This window comes from Schistocerca cancellata, chromosome 3 (genome assembly GCF_023864275.1).
Source record: "Schistocerca cancellata isolate TAMUIC-IGC-003103 chromosome 3, iqSchCanc2.1, whole genome shotgun sequence".
In the NCBI taxonomy this organism is placed as follows: domain Eukaryota; kingdom Metazoa; phylum Arthropoda; class Insecta; order Orthoptera; family Acrididae; genus Schistocerca; species Schistocerca cancellata.
In genome coordinates this window covers 295,104,547-295,127,469 of record NC_064628.1, presented here as the reverse complement: position 1 = coordinate 295,127,469, position 22,923 = coordinate 295,104,547, and the positions used below count along the sequence as shown (strand labels likewise).

Here is a 22,923-nt window from a genome sequence, read left to right as displayed (position 1 = left end):
GAGCCAAGACTGGCATGTTCTCAAACTGTGTTTTATGTTCATTTTTGAGGCTATGCTCAGCTACGGTCAACTTTTCAAGCTCCCTTTGCTTGATGTCTCTTACACTCAGTACTGTGCTCTGCAACTGTGCGAATTGTCTGGCCTATATAGATGCTGCCACACTCTCAAGGAACACTGTACACATGAAGAGCTATCTCGTCTTTAACAGAGTGCATCCTGGATCTTGAGGGTGGGCCGGAACACTGGTCTCAATCCATGTCTCCACAGTATGTGTCCTAACTTGCTGCTCATTGCCCCACAGTATGGCGTGAAAGCCGTCAGCTTGGCTTCTTCTGCTGATTCACAAAGTGTCCTTCTTTGACGACACCTGAAAGCATTTGCAATGTCTCTCTTGCTGTAGCCATTCTCCTTGAATATGTGCCCAAGTGCTGCAATTCAGACTGCAGGTGGTAGTCATCAGAAATAACTTCAGCTCTGTGTAGTAATGTGTCCAGGACCGTTTTCTTGTGTACAGGGTGGTGAAAGCTACCGGCATTCAAATGTCGATCAGGGTGTGTCAGTTTCCTATACACTGAATGACCGAGCCAGCCTCCTGCCTTCCGCTCAACTAAAACATCTAAGAACGGTAGCTTGCCATCCTTCTCTAACTCGATGGTAAATTTAATGTTGGGATGGACACCGTTCACAAGATCCCTGAACTGCTGCAGTTTATTTTTACCATCAGGCCATATCAGGAAGGTATCATTGACATACTAAGGAAGCAAGACAGACACAACACCACAGAGTTCAGAGCCTGCTCTTGAAAGTGCTCCATGAAGAAATTTGTGACTGCAGGAAACAATGGTGAGACCATTGCTGTGCCATCCGTCATTTAATAATATTTGTCATGGTACAAGAAGTACGTTGTCATTAGAACATTACAGAACAACTTTGCAATTCCAGGTGGAAACCTTTGGCCAAAAGGTCCAGCGTGTCTTTTACTGGCACCCTCATATAAAGTGGCACCATGTACAGAGTAACCATTGCCATTTTGACCTATTTTCATTTTCCTTGAGCGTTTCAACAAATGGCTGCAAGTTCACAACTTGGTGTTCACAATGATCCACTTTTGGTGCTAATAATCGTGCAATATGTTTTGCCAGTCTCTAGATGGGCGAGCTGATTGCACTAACAGTGGGCCGAAGAGGAACATGTTCCTTATGTATCTTTGGCAGTCCATAAAGCCTGGGAGGTCTGGTGGCGTGAGGCACTAATTTGTTCACTACTTCATCTGGTAAACCAGATTCCTTTAATAACTTTCCTGTCTTCCTGACTATAGCCTGTGTCAGATCACAACTAAGCTTCTGGTATGCATCATCTTCTAATAAATGTAGCACCTCCAGGTGGTAGCCTTCAGTGTTCAGAACAGCGGTGGTATTTCCTTTGTTGGCATGCAAGTGAGAGACTGCTGGAAAAACTGCACAAAAAGAAATCACATCTGCTGAATTATTTAGCATTTTTGCAATGTTACTGGGACAAGGAAGTAATTCCTTGCTTTGCTGCAGTGTACATAATTTTGAAGAGGCCAATTCATGCCATTGGGAGACAGTGGATATGGCAGACAAGATATGAGCTTGATCTTAATGCCAGAAACCTGTTTGATTGTATTCAACTTTGTTGCCATTTGACTGGGAATGGGTGGATGTGGCCACTGCAGCACAACAGCATGCTAGTTTGTGCAAGACAATGCCTAAGCAATGTCACAAGTCTGACTGCTTAACTTGTGGAGGAACTGACGTGGATAATGATAAGGTCAACAGAACAATTGTTAATCGCTCCAAACAAAAACTGAACAATGGCTACGTGACAGTCCCACCATGTCTGCCAATTTTGGAGATTATTAGTGCAGTAGAGCAGTGCATTTGATGCAGCTGAGGATGGCAGACTAACCACCAGCCATATATTTTCAAAAGCTGAGCCACCAAAATCAAATATTAGTCAGGAGGACCAATGTGGCTTACACTTATTGCATGAGAAGTAGGACTTTGTTGTCTTGCCATCTGATGAAGGAAATGCATTGTGGTTCTGAACACTGAAGGCCTGAAGGTGCTACACTTATTACATGATGACGCATACCGGAAGCTTAGTCGTAATCAGAGACAGGCCGTAGTCAGGAAGACAGAGAAATTATTAAAGGAATTTGGTTTCCAGATGAATTGGTGAACAAATTACGATCTCATGGTGCCAGACCTCCCAGGCTTTATGGACTGCCAAAGATACATAAGGACCATATTCCTCTTCAGCCCACTGTTAGTGCAATCAGCTCGCCCATCTAGAGACTGGCAAAACATATTGCACGATTATTAGTGCCAAAAGTGGATCATTGTGAACACCAAGTTGTGAACTTGCAGCCATTTGTTGAAACGCTCAAGGAAAACGAAAACAGGTCAAAATGACATAATGGTTACTCTGTATGTGGTGCCACTTTATATGAGGGTGCCAGTAAAAGACACGCTGGATCTTTTGGCCCAAAGGTTTCCACCTGGAATTGCAAAGTTGTTCTGTCATGTTCTAATGACAACATACTTCTTGTACCATAACAAATATTATGACATGACGGATGGCACAGCAATGGTCTCACCATTGTTTCCTGCAGTCACACATTTCTTCATGGAGCACTTTCAGGAGCAGGCCCTGAACTTTGTGGTGGTGTCTGTCTTGCTTCCTTAGTATGTCAATGATACTTTCCTGATATGGCCTCATGGTAAAAATAAACTGCAGCAGTTCAGGGATCTTGTGAATGGTGTCCTGCTCAACATTAAAACTCTTTTAAAGACGAGATAGCTCTTCATGTGTACAGTGTTCCTTGAGAGTGTGGCAGCATCTATATAGGCCAGACAATTCACACAGTTGCAGAGCATTGTACTGAGCATAAAAGACATATCAAGCAAAGGGAGCTTGACAAGTTGACCTTAGCTGTGCACAGCCTCAAAATTGAACATAAAATACAGTTTGAGAACATGCCAGTCTTGGCCCATGTGTCAACATACTGGGTCTCCATTATAAAAGAAGTGGCTGAGATTAGCATGAACAGCAACAGTTTCAACATAGACTGGGGTTACACACTGAATAGGGCATGGGGGCAGGCTTTGGATGTCAAAAGGAAGCAACAATGGATGCTTAACACTTGTAGGGAGGCGGGAGTGGAAGTTTCAAACATGGCACCAGCTTCTCATACCATTCGACGTCACTCAGTCCCGCGGCAGGTCGGAGCTGCTGTGAGCTGCCCCACTCACCTTCTGCGCACACATTGTTTTGGTCCTCTTCGATTGGTGCCAGGGGCTGTAATTGTAGTTATATAAGCAGGAAATAGTGCCTGCCCTGGCAGTCAGTAGTTTTACTCCTGACGATGATGGCGAAGCTAGCCATCAAAAGATCAAATATTTTATTCAAATTGACGCAGCTTGAAAACCGAGAAGATTTTATTCAGTCATGCCACCATGAAAGACTTGGAGGATATGGGGGATGTTGGTGTGTAGGGGCTGGCATCAACAGTGATGGGTAGAGATCCAGGAGGCAAAGGGCTGTGGATGGTGGAGTCACTGAAGGAAGTGCTATCGTCGACGTGGGAGGCTAGATTATGGGCAGTTGGTTGGAAGTGTTGGTCAGAGATGACAAAAATTCTTTCAGTGGTGGCACAATAACCAGCCACGATGGGTCATCCTGGATTTTTGGATTTGTGGATTTTGGGGCAGGGTGTCATAGGTGTGAGGAGGGAAATGGGATAATGTGAGAGGTTCTGGGAAGGGCCTATGGCTTTAAGCAGGGATTGGAGATTGTGTTGGCTTTCTGGGATGTGATCACTCTGGCAGAGTTTACAGGTGGAGTAGTCAGATGATTAGCAGAGGCCTTCTGCCAGTTAGTCATTGCGATACATAACAACAGTGGTGGAACCTTTGTTTGCAGGTAGGGTGATTAGGTCAGGATTTGTTTTGAGGTTCTGTATGGCTATTCTTTCTTCTGCTGAAAGGTTTGTGTTCTGAGAAAGGGGCCTGGGGAAGGATAGTGAAGCAAAGTCAGAAGTAAGGAATTGCTGGAAGGGGGTGGGAGATCACAGTTGGATAGTGCTCTGAACTGGAGAGGCAAGATTTAATGATGGAATTAGGTTGGTTTTGGTTGAAATAATTGGCAGCAGGGAAGTGCTTACATTGCAGGACCAGGAGAAGGATAGTATGTCTTTGACAAGTCCAACATGGTTAAATTTGGGTATAGGGCTAAAGATGAGGTCTTTGGATAGGACTGAAACTTCTGGGTTTTGGTGGAAGGATTGACAACAACTGGAACAGGAAGGGAAAATTACAGCTCTTCAAGCTCACTTAGACAAGGCAAGGGAGGAACTGGACAGGTTAAAGAGGGAGAAGGGTGAACAGAGGTGGGAAGTGGCAACAGGTAATAGGGGGAACAGGCAAAGGAGAGCATCAGACAGCTTTGTCATAAATCTTGAAAATAGATTTGACCTGTTGCCTCAGTCAGAATTGGATGAGCCTCTTTTAGCTGAAGCTGTAGAAAGGGCACAACAAGCTTTCAAGGATTTGAAAAAGGTAGGGAAATTTGCAAAGAAAAAGAAAGTTCTGTTGTTAGGTAGCTCCCATGGTAGAGGTGTTGGCCAACTACTGCAGGAAAATCGAGGTCCAGAGTACCAGCTCACAAACTTTTTCAAGCCTAGTGCAGATCTGGGTCAGGTAACAGAGGATGTAGGTTCTTTATGCAAAGATTTCACGAAGGAGGATGCCGTGGTTATAGTGGGTGGTCCGGGAAATAGCATTGACAGAGAATCTGAATATTCCTTAGAGAGTGACCTGGTGAAGATAGCATCAGCAACGAAGCATACGAGTGTTGGATTTGTGTCTGTGTTTAGATGCCATGATCAGCCTCATTTGAAATCTTCCGTCAGGAGGGTGAACTTGGAGTTGGAGTGGCTGCTTAGGACGGATATAGGGTCCCATATTGGTTTGATTCCTGTGGATGCTATCGATAGGTGGGACTACACTAGGCATGGCCTTCACCTCAATAGGAAAGGGAAGGGAAAACGGTCTGGATTGATTGCAGAAAATGTAAGGGGGGGTGGGCACTGTCACAAGTGGTAAAATACCAGTGGTCACAGGTGTCAGAGGGATGCCTTTTTTAGAATAGGGAAGAGAGATTGGCAGACACACTCAGTTTGAGAAAACAGATGAACAGGAGTCAGATTTTAGCATACAGATTCCATTTAAACAATGTTTAACAGAAAGTAATCAGAAACTGCAAGTTCGTCTTCACCAAAGCAGTTATAATCCCATTAGTAAGCAGTATCAGTTATCTTTATTACACCAGAACATTCCGGGACTCAGAAATAAAATTGATTAACTACTAATTTGTATTGATGAAATGAATTCATCTAACCAAATTGACATAATCTGCCTCTCTGAACATCAAGTGACCACTGGCATAGATATGTTAGACATTTCAGGATTTAAGCTAGCTTCCTACTTCTGCAGAGTAGATATGGATGGAGGAGGAGTTGCCACATTTATTAAAAACTGCCATAAATTCAAGAACATTGACATTAATAAATTCTGTTTAGACCAGCATCTAGAAGCATGTGCAACAGAAGTAGAGTTCCATAACAGATCCTATATAATAGTAACTATTTACTGAGCACCTGCAGGAAATTATAATCTATTCATAAATCATCTAGAAGCTCTTTTGGGTTATTTAACAGGAAGAAACAAAGAAATTTTGATTGCTGGTGACTTTAATACAGATTTTCTAATGCAATCTTCCAGTAAACATTTACTGCAGTTAGTAATGTTGTCTTTCAATCTAACTCACACTGTAAACTTTCCAACTAGGATCACTAAATCCTCAAGGACAGCCATTGATAACATTTTTATAGACAAATCAAAGGAACAAAATCATATCATAAAACCTGTAATAAATGGACTATCAGATCATGACATGCAGCTCCTTGTTTTAGATGTAAATTCTGAGCAGATTATCAAGACTGCTAAGTCTGAGTACAGAAAGTAGTGAGTCAACCAAAAATTGAGTGTTTTAGAAAACTGCTCAAAGATATGAACTGGAAAGATGTTTATAGTGCCCATGACATGAATGAAAAATATAATACATTCATGAACAATGTCAGTACCATGTTTGAAAACTGTTTTCCTCTAAAAGTTACTCAAATTAAACAGAAGTCTATAATAAAACCATGTATTACACAAGGAATAAAGATTTCCTGTAAGACAAAGGAAAATGCATCTGTCGACCAAGAATAGCTCCAATACTGATGATTTAGCTAAATACAAGGAATACTGTAAAATATTAAAAAAAGTAATTCAGACATCTAAACAAATGCACTACGAGAAGAAGATAGCAATGTCAGGGAACAAAATAAAAACAATATGGGATATAGTGAAAGAGGAGACTGGTAGAACCAGAAAGGAACAGGAGCAAATAGCATTAAGGGTAGATTACACATTAGTAACCGATGGGCATAGTGTGGCAAATCTATTTAACAAGTACTTTATATCTGTTACAAGGAATACTGTAAAATATTAAAAAAAGTAATTCAGACATCTAAACAAATGCACTACGAGAAGAAGATAGCAATGTCAGGGAACAAAATAAAAACAATATAGGATATAGTGAAAGAGGAGACTGGTAGAACCAGAAAGGAACAGGAGCAAATAGCATTAAGGGTAGATTACACATTAGTAACCGATGGGCATAGTGTGGCAAATCTATTTAACAAGTACTTTATATCTGTTACTGATAGAATGGGATTGTCAGGATCAGTAAATAATGCCCTTGAATATCTGAAACTAGCCTTTACAAATAGCTTCAGCTACATGAATGTCACTCACTTCACCAAAAGAAATAACTTCCATAATAAAATCTTTGAAAACAAAGCATTCTAGTGGTTATGATTATAACTGGGACATTTCCTGACTGGCTAAAATATGCAGATGTTAAGCCTCTATTCAAGAAAGGGGATAAAGAGATACCATCAAACTACAGACCGATTTCACTTTTGCCAGCATTCTCAAAAATTTTAGAAAAAGTAATGTACAGGCAGCTTCTCAACCATCTGACCAGAAATAATATATTATCAAGAATACAGTTTGGATTTCTGAAGGGTTCTAATATCGAGAAGGCTTGTTTGCAGGTGACACAAGTATTGCAATAAATAATATGTCGAGTGTAGTTCTAGAAAGATCTGCTAATGATATTTTCATGGATATTAATAAATGGTTTAAAGCCAACTCATTGACATTAAACTTTGAAAAGACTCACCACATGCAATTCAGGACCTGTAAGAGGTTTCCACCCAGCATATACATAAAATATGAAGAAGAGCAGATAGAAGAGGTTGACAGTCTTAAATTCCTGGGATTACAACTGGATAATAAATTCAGTTGGGAGGAGCACACCACAGAACTGCAGAAACACCTTAACAAATCTGTATTTGCAATTCAAGTGTTAGTAGACATAGGCGACATAAAAATGAAAAAGCTTGCATACTTTGCCTACTTTCATTCCATAATGTCATGTGGTATAATATTTTGGGGTAACCCTTAAAGTGAAACAAAAGTTTTCAGAGTCCAAAAGCGTGTAATACGTATTATTTGTGGAGTAAATTCACAGACGTCATGTAGAAACCTCTTCAAAGAACTCGGTATACTAACTTTGCCTCTCAGTATATTTACTCCTTAATGAAATTTGTCCTAAATAATATCTCTTTTTTTTCAATAAACAGCTCAGTTCATACATACAATACCAGGAACAGAAATGATCTGCACAAGGATTTAACAGCACTTACTTTAGTTCAAAAAGTGGTCCACTACTCAGGAACACTCATCTTCAATAATTTGCCAGTAAACATAAAAAGTTTAGTTACAAATAAAGATCAGTTTAAAAGGAGCCTGAAAGACTTACTAGTGGCCAACTCCTCCTACTCCATTGACAAATTTTTTAATAGGAACAAATGGTGTATTGTATATATTCATACTATTAGTATTGTTATTGCACCTAAAAAAAAAGTAGTTGACATGTTCCACATCCATGAGGATCTCCTCAGCATGGATCTATGAAACGAAAAACTAATCTAATCTAATCTAATCTAATCTTATCTTATCATGGGAATGTTTTGGCTCCGGATTTGGTTGAGTGCTGGTAGGGAGCTTTGTAGGATGTGGAAAGTGGAGGTCAGCTAGGCAGCATTTAAGTGCTATGAGAGTTGGACAAGGAAGATCACTGTGGGTAGGACAGGGGTTGGATAGTGGTACTGCAGGGCACCAGTAGGATGTAAGCAAGTCGGATTACTTATGGAGGTGGTGTCAGGAATGCTCCTCCAGGTACTGGAGAGCAAGGGATTCAATTTCAGAGATGTAATGTATGAAGCAGGGATTGCACAGTGGTAATATCTTGTGGAGGGAAGAGAGGTGGTCCTGGGATGCCTGTGCTATGGAGATTTGTTTTTGCAATACCAGTTTTGTTAGGGCAGGGACTGGCAGAATCTAAAAAGGTGAAGGTTGTTGTGAAAGGCGGGGTGGGATCCAGAGAGAAGAATTTTTATGTTTAGGCCATTTGGAGATATGGTTCAGGCAGCATATGAGGCATAGGATGTGGGATTGGGTTTTAGCCTGACAGGCACTATTTCCCAGATCTAGTCTGCAAACAGATCTCCCATACTATTTCCCCTCACGCCCCCAATCCACCCATCACTACCAAGAACCAGCCCCTTCATCACACAATACCACCCAGGAGTTGAACAACTGAACCACATAACTTGCCAGGGCTCTGATGACCTTCCATCATGCCGAGATGAGGGACATCCTATCCAAGATCCTTCCCGCCCCTCCTAAAGTAGTGTTTCATTGCAACCTCAGAAGCATCTTAGTCGACCCCTACGCCACTCCCAATCCCAACGCCCAACCCCAACCCCAACCACTTGCCACAAGGATTGTAACTCTGTGGAAGACCCAACTGCAAGACCTGCTCAATTCACCCATCCAGCACTTCCTGTTCCAGTCCTGTCACTGGTTTATCCTTCCCTATCAGGGGTCGGCCACCTGTGAAAACAGCTGCAATCACTGCAGCTGAAAACACTGCACAGATTTTTATGTTGGTATGACTACCAACCAGCTGTCCACCAGCATGAATGACTATTGCCAAACTGTGGCCAAAGCAAATTAGATTAGGCTATGGCACTACATGCAGTTGAACATTGCATGCTTGATTTAAATGCCTGCTTCACTACCTGAGCCATCTGAATGGCCCCCTCCACCACCAACTTTTCTTAATTGTACAGTTGGGAGTTATCCTTACAACACTTTCTCAGTTCTCATATTATCCCAACCTCAACCTACAGTAACATACTGTCCTACACCCTCCACTCAACAGTTTCCACCCCCTCTGTCCTATTATATCCTCCCCATTCTCGTCTTCCACCCTCTTTGTCACCCTCTGCCAATGCACCACAAATCTTTCCCAGCTCCTCTGTTTTTCCCATCTCCCTGATCCACAACCACCTGATGCTACACCAGTTGGCATTCTAGTCCCTGCAAACTCCAGCAGAAAGCATTCGCCCCCCCCCCCCCCCTCCCTCCCCATTTATACCTAAATATCCCTTCCCCACCCCCTCTTGATTGCTGTTTCCATCACATGTGATAGTTACATTCTGGCCCGAGCTGCCGGAGTTGCCGGTCATGTCTGTGTGAGCTATGTGTTTGCTTGTGTGTATGAATGGTGTGTGTGTTTCTCTTTTTCTGGTGAAGGCTTCAGGGAAAGCTTTGTGTAAGTGTCATGTAATTGTGCCTATCTGTGACTTAACATGTCATCTTTATGTTAAGTAGCAATCTTTTTAATTTTTGATACAAAATCTTCTGTTGGTGCTGGCAGTAATTTTTATTTGTTCAGTTTTTGGTTTATCAAATAAATAAAAATATCGCTGTCAGTTGCAATTTTTTGTAACGAAGGCAAAACCATTGTTTTCCTGTCACAAATTTTCAGACATTTTATAAGAGATAAAACCCAATTCTGTTTCAGCATGAAACTAGCACACTTGAAATATTTGATGAATTAGCAAATCGTTTTGATGAAGACTTCAAAATGTTTGGCTTAGACAGCCCAAAGAAGAAACTAATTAAAGAGCTGATCAAAGGAGAACCACTCAATGAGGGTGAGCCTATGTCATTGAGTGCTGATAAGTATTTTATATATGAGGTATGTAGCAGAAAGATAAATGTTTTCAATGTTTTTTTTCCTCTCTCCTTGACACACAAGGTTCTTATTTATATTGTTTAATGTTCTGCACTGTTTATCCTTTTGATCATATCATCTCTCTGTAATAAACAATATCATGCGAAATGTTTCCTGTAATGTGTGTTTCCTTACTGGCAGATAAAAAAGTAAGAGAGATATTTAAATCCTGTTAAGTTTTACCTTGTAAAAGACATGGTACAAAGGCAGCAGCATGATGTGGATAACGATATTTCACACATAAAGATGTAATAAGGTTTTCTGTAGTACTGAATCACATTCATTAACATTCTTCACTATTGGATATCATGATGTACTGATGTATCAGGGCCTGGTACCTATTGTACCTCATTGCTGATTGTAGGTACATTGACAGTGAAAATACTATCTTGAACTCCACTTCAAAAGTGGTAAAGCATAGTGATTCGAATCTTTTGAACTATGTTTGCAGGTCCGACTTAGTGAGAATACAATATCTAAAGGACAAGATGCAGTGAGCAACTGCTCATTCCACTTTCAAGCAGTGAGTGTATAACTCCGTGATAAATCTGCGTCAAACACATAAAAACATCAACATAAAGTCAATAAGTTACTGAGAAAGGTTTCTACATTAAATGCAGATACCATTGGCTGTAAATATACGGATTACTGTTTTTCAGTAAAATAGAAAATATACAGACAGTAAAACAGGAACCTTCTAATCATTTGACAGTGAAAACAGTAGTGAATAGCACAAAGAGAAACTGATGATTCCTACATTTTCTTTTGTTTCTCAGAAAAATGAATGGAACTAGAGTTAATTTAATGTGTATTGTATGTACTGTCTGACATCTGTTCTCTAATTTGTGTTACATACATACACATGTTGGAACATAAATCTCTTACATATTAATGTTTTTTTTTCTTCATAAAATGATAAAAAAATAAAGTAAGGCCCTCTCTTACAAGATATGTTTCACCCCAGATACTCATTCAAAATATGCCAGACCTATAACTGTCTCTTTACAGGACCCATTATTATTAGCATTACAGGCTTAACCTGTAGTAAAGCTTTCCATTATATTCTTATAAACTGATAGCAGAATTTCTTTCTGTTCTTCCTTCATCATAGTGAATGGGTGTTACTGGTTTCTTGAGTGAAATGATCTAGCATGCCTCCAACATTCTAGCTCGTCCAAAAGATCTAGAATAGATTTTTCAATCTCCAGTGTAACCTGGCTGATGGCAAAGTTGCTAGCAAGTTACAACTGCAGTGGACTAGGACCTTGGCTTTTACCTTTCACAGGCAATGCTCGTACTAAATGAATTCTCTGTGCACAGTTTATGACCTGCCCTCACAGCTTCAACTCTTCTAGTTCCTCGCTACAATATTCAAAACCCAACAGAAGCTTTCCTACCTACATATCATGACTAGCAATCCAGAGACGAAGAATTTTTATTTTTCCCTGTGATGTCTGACTATTTGAGATGAGATATGACTGTAAGTATTCTGAGACAAATTATGTCAAGTGTTTGTACAATTTCACTGGATAATTTCGGTACTGTACATCTTCAAAGGAATAAGGGATGCTTTTAAATAATCTTTTGTACTCTACATCCTGGGTGGTGGTTATTAACTGAAATTAGTATATGACTAATGAGACAAATGAACAGCTGATGGTTAAAATGTATTTTATAAAATAATTTACAGCTGTTGAACCTAACCTTATGGAGAAATTAGAATTTGCAGAGAATGTCATAGCCACAGACAGGTTTTGTTTCACTCTGCAGCAATAGTTCTGCTGCAGTAAGTCTCAGGATCCCATACAGTTTTAATCTGCCAGGAAGTTTATGCAAAAGATATTGAGTGTGGGTCAATTAGGGATTGTTGCAGGCCTGTCCAGCAAATCTACCTGAACTTCTACAAATCATTGTTGAATGGTGCTTGTGATCTTGATACAGTAAGGATTCAAGCTGTGCCACGGTAAACAGCCCCTGGCTATTACACAATCACCAACAAATTTCACTCAGATCTACACATCCAAATCATTTCAATACCTGATACTCATTAGGCCGTCACACAACCAATTGATTCGCACACCACGTGTAAAATATATTTCCACTACCCCACAGTATTTTTACACCACTCCAATAAAATAAAAATGAGTTGATTTTATTGTAATAGTGCAAAAAATGTGTTCTGCTAGTGGAAAGAGATTATATATAGTGGTGAATCATGGTTCATAATGTGGCACTTAAATGATCATACTAAATGTTTTGCATTTATTCTTTGGACACTAGTACAACCAGTAAAATTATATTGTGTCATTCTTGACGGATCATTCTGTTACTCATCTTTGTGCCTAAACTGCAAACAAGAATTATACATTATTTGAACTCTGACAGTTTATTTGTACACTTAATGTAAAAAAGTGTGGTAGTGTGAATAAGTTAACTTCTTATATTTATTTCAACAACAATTAGTTCTTCTTTGGCATGTTCACTTCACAAGAACATGACTAACGTGGGTACATATAATAAATGTGAAATTTCTGTTCAACTGTAATCGTGCTTTGTTTGAATTCACTTCTATCTCCCAATTCATTCTGGGGAAGAAAAACAAATTTGTGATGTTGGCATATTATGCGTACTCTTACATACTCTGAGGTAAACACAGATGAGGTAAACACAGATGTTCTTTCATGTGAGGCATAATATGAAGTAAATTTTAGCAAATCATAATTCTCCCTTTCTATGCCAATTACAAACTTGTTGAACAGTTCTGTTGCTTATTTTTCTTCTAATATTTTTGTGATTTCTTTGTCTCTTCCACATGTAAATCTACTTATATATTTCACAAGCAACCATTTGATGGAGGGTGCCTTGTACCACTAATAGTCATTTCCTTTCCCTTTCTACTCAAAAATAGTGAGGGAAAAACAACTGTCTATAAACCTCCATACAAGCACTAATTTCTCTTACCTTTGTAGTCCTTACACAACATACTTGTCAGCAGCAGAATCATTCTGCAGTCATCTTCAAAGGCTGGGTCTCTAAATTTTCTGAATAGTCTCTCACAAAGAGTATATCATCCCTCTTTCAGTTATTCACATTAGAGTTCAGGAAACATCTCTGTAATACTTGCATACAGATCGAACCCACCATAACAAATCTATCAGCACTCCTCTGCCTTGCTTCAATATTTTCCTTTAATCTGACCTGGAGGGGACCTCAAAAACTTGAGTACTACTCAAGAATGTGTTGCAGTAGTGTTCTATATGCAGTCTTCATTATAGATAAGCTACAATTTCTTAAAAATCTCCCAATAAACCAAAGTCAACCATTTGCCTTTCCTAGCACTGTCATGTGTTCATTCCATTTCATATTGCTTTGCAATGTTACACATAGATATTTAATTGACATGACTTTGTTAAGCAGCACACTACTAATGTCCTATCCGGACGTTATGGGTTTGCTTTTTCTACTCATCTCCATTAACTTAAATTTTTCGACATTTAGAACAGGCTGCCATTCATCATACCATCTAGAAATTTTGCGTAAGTCATCTTGTATCCTCTTACAATCATTTGACAATGACACTTTACCAATACACAGCATCAGCAGCAGCAAACAGCTGCAGATTGCTGCTCACCCTGTCCATCAGGTCATTTATGTATGTAGAGAATAAGAGAGGTTCGTGATAAATGCAAGCTAAGTAATAAACTGATGCTGTAGAGCACTCTCTGTAAAACCAAATTAGGTTTCCATTCAGATCTAATGACTTCCTTGTTTTCAACTCCTTCAGTTGCTACTCTACACCAGAGATGCCTGTTCTATGTCTTTCATTTGGAAGTCTGTGCAGTTGTCAAATGACTGTATGTTTAAAAAGTCCTCCTTCATGAATAATTTCTAATACATGAAATTTAAAACTTCAGCTTTCCTTTTGTTGTCCTCTATTGCGCACCAGACTAGTCAGTGCATGACTGGGTAGAGCCTTCAACCCTCTTAGTGATTTTACGTGGGCCAAGAATTTTCTTGTGTTCTTGGCAAGATCTTTTACTGAGGTATGATGATGGAAGTTGTCTGATTTGGGCATCAATCTTATTCAAACATATGAATGTCTACTACCTTTTGGCTGTTGGCATTTGTGTATTCTTTTTTGAATTGAGAATGCGACAGGCTCTGCTTCCTCAGCATTTTGCAAATTTTTTAACCACATTGGGTCTTTTATCCAGTTACTCAGCACATACTTATCGAGAGCAAGTTTTACAAGCAATTTAAAGTTTGCCCGTAATCTGATCATATTGGAAATAAATGATGTCTGTTCCTTGTCTAAGTGGGATGCTAACAACCGCTTATCTTCTCTTTCAAGTAAAAATACTCTTCTAGCCTTCTTGATGGATTTAATAACTCCAGTAACCATCGTCACTTTATCATGATCACTAGTATCCATGTTTATCTGACACTGTCAATAAGTTCATTCCTGTTTGTTGCTACAAGTTGTAAAACATTTCCATTTCATACAGGCTGCTGAACTAGCTGCTTAAAACAAGTTTTTGGAAAACTTGTTCCAAAACTACTTCACAAGACCTGAAATGAATCCACACATGCTTACAATCAGTAGGTTAATGTTGCCTCCAACTAGTATTTCATGACCTAGGTATTTCTGCATTACTGAGCAAAGGCTTGCTTTCACTGATTCCAAAACTGACACATCAAAATCATATGGCTGGTAGAAATGTCCAGTAATTAATTGGAGTTCACCTAGGCTAGTTATTTACAACTTCACAGTTAGATTCAATTTCAACCCAAATAGTCATACTATATTTGTCAACTGTAGTGAACACTCCCCCTCCTGCGGAATCTAATCTATCTTCTTGATATACATTCCATGCCTCACTAAATATTTTGTAGCTTTTTACTGTGTGTTGCTGCCAGATCTCTTTGGATCTGAGAATAATTGGAGAATGATAATTTTCCTGGATGGCAGCAAATTAAGGATGTTCACTAACAATACAGTTTACTATTAAATTTTTGGCAATCAAAGTGTGTTTACTTTGTATGTGGTCTGATTTTGCTCGTTGTGTATTGACTTGTGAGTGTTTATCAGTGGACCTCCAACCACTGCCCAGCCTAGAAAAACCCCATGTGTACTCCATGAGAACTTTGGTACCTGTGTATCTGCTTCCTTTGTTTAGTAAACCTCAGACCTATCAAGGGGTGTCATACAATTCTCCAGCCCATAACACAGGCCCTTAAATCTGAAGCCATGACTGTCAAAGAACCGATGGAGCCTTTGGTTGAGACCCTCCTCTTGTCTCCAAACCTAAGGACCTCAATCAACTCAGAGTACAATGCTGCAACTTGTGAGCTCTGTTTGCAGCCCATGAGCAAGGCCAGCAGTCTTCACCACTTCTGCCAGTTGCCCATACAAGCTGAGTGTGGCCTCGCAACTAAAGTGACAGACATTACTGGTACCAATTCGAGCCACAGCTTGCAGGCAACTGTGCCCTGCACCCTTGATAGCGAGCCTCCACTGCTTTTGAGATGAGGCCTTTCTGACAGACATACCGAGCACACATTGGACTTTTTTACAGTGCAGGATGCCATTTCCTGAAGGGGCTCCATAACATGCCTAACATTGGAGCTCCCAATAACTAGTGACACCTGTCCCCACATGCCTGCATGGACCCTGCTGAAGGTCTGTCCACTCACAGGGTGAATGGTCAAGACCAGGTGGCCAGCCTCCATACTGACCTCCACCCTGAGCAACATGAATGTGTTACAATCCATCATTCCAGCTGGAGTGAGGATAGAGCCCATGGGTGAAATGAATAACACCTAAGTGTCCTGAGCAATGTGCGAGATTCTCTGCAATTGCTACACCACAAGGCAGCAGCCTGCAGGTCTCTGACCATGGCCAAAAGCATTTTCGGCTGTGCACAAACTGTGACCAGCTTGTCCTACACCTAAACAAAACGTGCAAACACCCTATCCATACTAGTACTACTGACTTAAGAATTAAACTATGAAAGCACAGAGAGAAATCTAAATACGTAACTTGTTATTCTTCTGAAATATCACCATAGGAGTCTGGAGCCTGACTGAGTTGTAACAAACAGTTGCTGGTCTTTCAAAAGAGACAAATAACAACTGCAATACAGACCACACAATTTTACACTTTACTGTTACTAAAATGCAAGACTACAGCTCTTAAATACAAAAATGTGCAAGGAATTTAATCATTAAACTGTCAAAGCACACAGAAAAATCTTATATGTAACTTGCCTGGTGAGATACAATATGTTTGATAAATATTGCAATAAAATACACACATCTTATGAAGCTGTTTATACTATACAAAACTGCTCAAAAAAATATATATTTGACAATCGTGAATAGTGACAACATTATGTTGTTACTGTGATCTTTTTTGCAATGTAGAGCTCTTGACTGAAGAACATACCAGGAAACAATAATAAATGAACAATCATAGTATAAATTTTAATGATTTGCTGTCTCCAAAATTGAAAATTGTGTGAAGTACAACAACCAAAGGAGTTAATTGTTTTAAAGTTTGTGTAATATCTTCCTTACTTGTTGTCATTAGTAAATGTGCACATCTTTCAGAAATATTATGAAAACAGAGTGACAGCATCCATACAAGTCCTCCACTTTCCAGCATCCTTTAACTGTATAAAAGTTGGTAATGAGCCTCTATTCACTGTATCACATGACACTACTGTCATACATTATTAGTCCAAAAGGAAATGAAAGTGTTTGTTTTGTTGACATTGCCTCCTTTGAACATTCATATTGATAAACACTGCCCATCACAAATTAGCATAAAAAGAAAGAAAAATGCGTAGAGCTGAACTAAAATGGACATTATGTAATAAGAGCAACTGAAGTAGTTTAGTCATATTATAACCTCTTCTACATGGATGTATTGTAGATTTAGATACTTTCAAGCTGCATTGTAATGTGGAGGTTGAGTCATATTGGAGGAGGAGATCAGGAGGAAAGCTCCACTCTACATTTAGAATTATGTAGGGTAACAAGGAATGTATAGGGAGTAAATGCCATCAGCATCAAGCAATGCAGCCACATGATAAATGGGACTTCAGTTTTATGACTGATTGATACACATAGGAGTAACACACATTCTACATCCCTACGTTTTCTCCTTTACAATGTGATTTACAGAAAATGGTAAACAAACAAACACAGGAGTGGATGGATCAGTGGATGATGGAAGAATTGAATAAGGATTACCAAAGCAAAGTGATTAATGCATTCAGTAATGTTGTGTAGTGCCACTATACATATGATTTTTTTTTTCACTCACCACTGTATTGTTTGATCATAAAAGTTAGTAAAAATTTGAGATACGTCATTAGCACCCTAACAAGTCTTCAGAGTTCTACCAATTGACAACTGGAGAGTCAATGAATTAACATTTGTACACAATTCATAGCAAGCCACTATTATCAGAGGATATGATAGTGGAGAGAAGTTAATAATCAGTCATCATAGTTGAGCAAATACTGAAGATGGTTATTGTCAGACCTCTGAAATTTGAACAACCTTGGTTGCACTCAGTGTGTGGAAATGGACTGCTCAAATTAAATAACATTGGTTGGTTGCCAATCTCTAACTGTTTTCTTCTTTATGGAATGCATTATCATGGCACGAATAGTGTAGAGACAAAACAACATTGTTGTTGTTGTAGTCTTCAGTTCCGAGACTGGTTTGATGCAGCTCTCCATGCTACTCTGTCCTGTACACACTTCTTCATCTCCGCAACCTACATCCTTCTGAATCTGTTTAGTGTATTCATGCCTTCGTCTCCCTCAACAATTTTTACCCTCCACACTTCCCTCCCATACTAAATTGGTGATCCATTGATGCCTCAGAACATGTCCTACCAACCGATCCCTTCTTCTAGTCAAGTTGTGCCACAAATTCCTCCTCCTCCCCAATTCTATTCAATACCTCCTCATTAGTTATGTGATCTACCCATCTAATCTTCAGTGTTCTTCTGTAGCACCACATTTCTCTTCTTGTCTAAACTATTTATTGTCCATGTTTCACTACCGTTAATGGCTACGCTCCATACAAATACTTTCAGAAAACACCTCCTGACACTGAAATCTATACTCAATGTTAACAAATATCTCTTCGCCATAAACACTTTCCTTGCCATTGCCAGTCTACATTTTATATCCTCTCTATTTCGACTATCATCAGTTATTTTGTTTCCCAAATAGCAAAACTTGTCCACTACTTTGTCTCATTTCCTGATCTAATTCCCTCAGTATTAATTTGACTACATTCCATTACCCTCATTTTGCTTTTGTTGATGTTCATCCTATATCCTCCTCTCAAGACACTGTCCATTCCGTTCAACTGCTCTTCCAGGTGCTTTGCTGTCTCTGACAGAATTACAATGTCATCGGTGAACCTCAAAGTTTTTATTTCTTCTCCATGGATTTTGATACCTACTCTGAATTTTTCTTTTGTTTCCTTTACTGCTTGCTCAGTATACAGATTGAGTAACATCGGGGATAGGCTACACCCTGTGTCACTCCCTTATCAACTACTGCTTCCCTTTCATGTCCCTCGACTCTTATAACTGCCATCTGGTTTCCGTACAAATTGTAAATAGCCTTTCACTCCCTGTATTTGACCCCCGCCACCTTCAGAATTTGAAAGAGAGTATTCCACTCAACATTGTCAAAAGCTTTCTCTAAGTCTACAAATGCTAGAAACGTAGGTTTGCCTTTCCTTAATCTATCTACTAAGATAAGGATCAGTATTGCCTCACGTGTTCCAACATTTCTACGGAATCCAAACTGATCTTCCCCGAGGTCGACTTCTACCAGTTTTTCCATTCGTCTGTAAAGAATTCGCATTAGTATTTTGCAGCTGTGACTTATTAAACTGATAGTTCAGTAATTCTCACATCTGTCACCACCTGCTTTCTTTGGGATTGGAATTATTATATTCTTCTTGAAGTCTCAGGGTATGTCGCCTATCTCGTACATTTTGCTCGCCAGATGGTAGAGTTTTGTCAGGGCTGGCTCTCCCAAGGCTATCAGTAAATCTAATGGAATGTTATCTACTCCTGGGGCCTTGTCTCAACTTGGGTCTTTCAGTGTTGTATCAAATTCTTCATGCAGTATCGTATTTCTCATTTCATCTTCATCTACATCCTTTTCCATTTCCAAAATATTGCCCTCAAGTACATCAGCCTTGTATTATTTATTTATTACTTATTTATGTATCATTTATGTCTTATTTATTATTTATTTATTTATCCATCTGTAAACAATAATTATTATATGGATGTTGTCCAAAAGTACATGTAAATTTATGGGAAACAATTTGTGAAAAGGAACATACACAATTTTACATTAAGTAGTACAAAGAAATCAAAGTTGTGCAAAAAAATGTACAAAGAATAATACTTGGTCATACAAGACACAATAATACAACTTTTTATACATGTATGCTAACAGTATTGTAACTGCATAGTCTGTTTTCCCAAAGGCTTTACTTTTGTCCACCCTAAACAGGAAGCCCTTATACACACTGCAATAATTCAGTACAGATTTTACCACACTCAACAGCTGTCCATCAGATTTAAATAAACAAAGATGATGAGACTTACCAAACAAAAGCGCTGGCAGGTCGATAGACACACAAATAAACACAAACATACACACAAAATTCAAGCTTTCGCAACAAATGGTTGCTTCATCAGGAAAGAGGGAAGGAGAGGGAAAGACGAAAGGATGTGGGTTTTAAGGGAGAGGGTAAGGAGTCATTCCAATCCTGGGAGCGGAAAGACTTACCTTAGGGGAAAAAAAGGACAGGTATACACACGCACACGCACACACACACGCACACACACGCGCGCACACACACACACACACACACACACACACACACACACACACACACACACACACACCCATTCGCACATACACAGACACAAGCAGACATTTGTAAACGGAAAGAGTTTGGGCAGAGATGTCAGTCGAGGCGGAAGTAAAGAGGCAAAGATGTTGTTGAAAGACAGGTGAGGTATGAGTGGCAGCAACTTGAAATTGAAATTAGCGGAGGTTGAGGCCTGGCGGATAAAGAGAAGAGAGGATATACTGAAGGGCAAGTTCCCATCTCTGGAGTTCTGACAGGTTGGTGTTAGTGGGAAGTATCCAGATAACCTGGATGGTGTAACACTGTGCCAAGATGTGCTGGCCGTGCACCAAGGCATGTTTAGCCACAGGGTGATCCCAACAACTTCTTCACTTTTGAAGGCCAGACATACCAACAATTAAAGGGAACAGCCATGGGTACCAGGATGTCCTCCTCGTACGCCATCCTATTCATGGGTCACTTAGAGGAAGCCTTCTTGGTTACCCAGGCCTGCAAACCTAAAGTTTGGTACAGATTTATTGATGACATCTTCATGATCTGGACTCACAGTGAAGAACAACTCCAGAATTTCCTCTCCAACCTCAACTCCTTTGGTTCCATCAGATTCACCTGGTCCTACTCTAAATCCCATGCCACTTCCCCTGACATTGACCTCCATCTGTCCAATGGCCAGCTTCACACGTCCGTCCACATCAAACCCACCAACAAGCAACAGTATCTCCATTATGACAGCTGCCACCCATTCCACATCAAACAGTCCCTTCCCTACAGCCTAGGTCTTCGTGGCAAACGAATCTGCTCCAGTCCGGAATCCCTGAACCATTACACCAACAACCTGAAAACAGCTTTCGCATCCCGCATCTACCCTCCCGACCTGGTACAGAAGCAAATAACCAGAGCAACTTCCTCATCCCTTCAAACCCAGAACCTCCCACAGAAGAACCCCAAAAGTGCCCCACTTGTGACAGGATACTTTCCAGGACTGGATCAGACTCTGAATGTGGCTCTCCAGCAGGGATACGACTTCCTCAAATCCTGCCCTGAAATGAGATCCATCCTTCATGAAATCCTCTCCACTCCACCAAGAGTGTCTTTCCGCCGTCCACCTAACCTTTGTAACCTCTTAGTTCATCCCTATGAAATCCCCAAACCACCTTCCCTACCCTCTGGCTCCTACCCCTGTAACCGCCCCCGGTGTAAAACCTGTCCCATGCACCCTCCCACCACCACCTACTCCAGTCCTGTAACTCGGAAGGTGTACACAATCAAAGGCAGAGCCACGTGTGAAAGCACCCATGTGATCTACCAACTGACCTGCCTACACTGTGATGCGTTCTATGTGAGAATGACCAGCAACAAACTGTCCATTCGCATGAATGGACACAGGCAGACAGTGTTTGTTGGTAATGAGGATCACCCTGTGGCTAAACATGCCTTGGTGCACGGCCAGCACATCTTGGCGCAGTGTTACACCGTCCGGGTTATCTGGATACTTCCCACTAACACCAACCTATCCGAACTCCAGAGATGGAGTTTAAAGAATAAAATAGATGAGCTTCTGGTTTGTTTAGAAGATTTAGAAGCTGAGGATGAAATAGATATACTATGCCTGTCTGAGCATCACATTGTTACTGATATGGATAAGGTAAATGTAAGTGGATATAAACTCTCTGCACATGTGATGAGAGAAAATATGGAGAAAGGAGGAGTTGCCATATATGTCAAAAGTTATCACTGTGCAAAAAGTATAGAAACAAAAAAGTTTTGTGTAGAGAAACATATAGAAGCATGTGCCTGTGAGCTTAAATTAAATAAAGGCACATTTATAATTGTAACTTTATATAGGTCCCCATCAGGAAATTTTCATCTATTTCTGAAAAATTTGGACTCCTTGTTGTGCTATCTGTCAGACAGGGGGAAGCAAATTATTATTTGTGGGGACTTCAATGTAGATTCTCTGAAAGAGGGTAATAGGAAAAATGACCTTGAAGTATTACTTGGTTCTTTCAATTTGACACCCGTTATTGATTTTCCTACTCGGGTGGTAAAGAATAGCAGCTCACTGATAGATAACTTCTTTATAGACCAAGATAAGTTTAACCAGATAAATGCTCAGCCTGTTGAGAATGGTCTTTCTGATCATGGTGCACAGCTAGTTACAATATATGACATAGCCCCATTCAGCAATACTAAACAGTCCTCCAAAGTAGTACGTTCAGTCAACGATTTAACAATTGCAAATTTCAGGGAAAGCCTACAGCAGTTAGACTGGGATGAGGTGTACCGTGAACCTGATGCCAATTTAAAATATAATTTATTTCATGACATTTTTGTAAATGCATTTGAAAACTGCTTCCCCAAGAAAATAGTTAAATATACTCGTAAGAAACCTTGTAACAAACCATGGCTTACTAAGGGTATAAAAATATCTTGTAACCGGAAAAGGGAAATGTATCTGACAGCAAGAAAGAGTAGTGACCCAGAAACTATCAAACATTATAAAAACTACTGTGTTATATTAAGAAAAGTTATTAAAAAATCCAGAAGTATGTGTATCATGTCTGAAATCAGCAACTCTGATAATAAAATTAAAACAATTTGGAATATTATTAAAAGAGAAACAGGTCAACCAAGAGCACAGGAAGACAGTATTACCATCAAATTGAATGAAAACTTTACGAACAAAAAGTCAGACGTTGAAAATATTTTTAATAATCATTT

General features: G+C 39.7%; 1 protein-coding gene across 3 annotated transcripts in view; it reads left to right on the top strand.

Annotated features, from left to right (window-relative positions):
• Positions 1–22,923, top strand: part of LOC126174995 (uncharacterized) — an 897,629-nt gene that overhangs the window by 826,741 nt on the left and 47,965 nt on the right. For all 3 annotated transcript variants that reach the window (XM_049921478.1, XM_049921479.1, XM_049921481.1), the window contains one exon: positions 10,069–10,245. In XM_049921478.1, the coding sequence (XP_049777435.1) occupies positions 10,069–10,245 (177 nt within the window). The remainder of the gene's footprint in view (positions 1–10,068; positions 10,246–22,923) is intronic.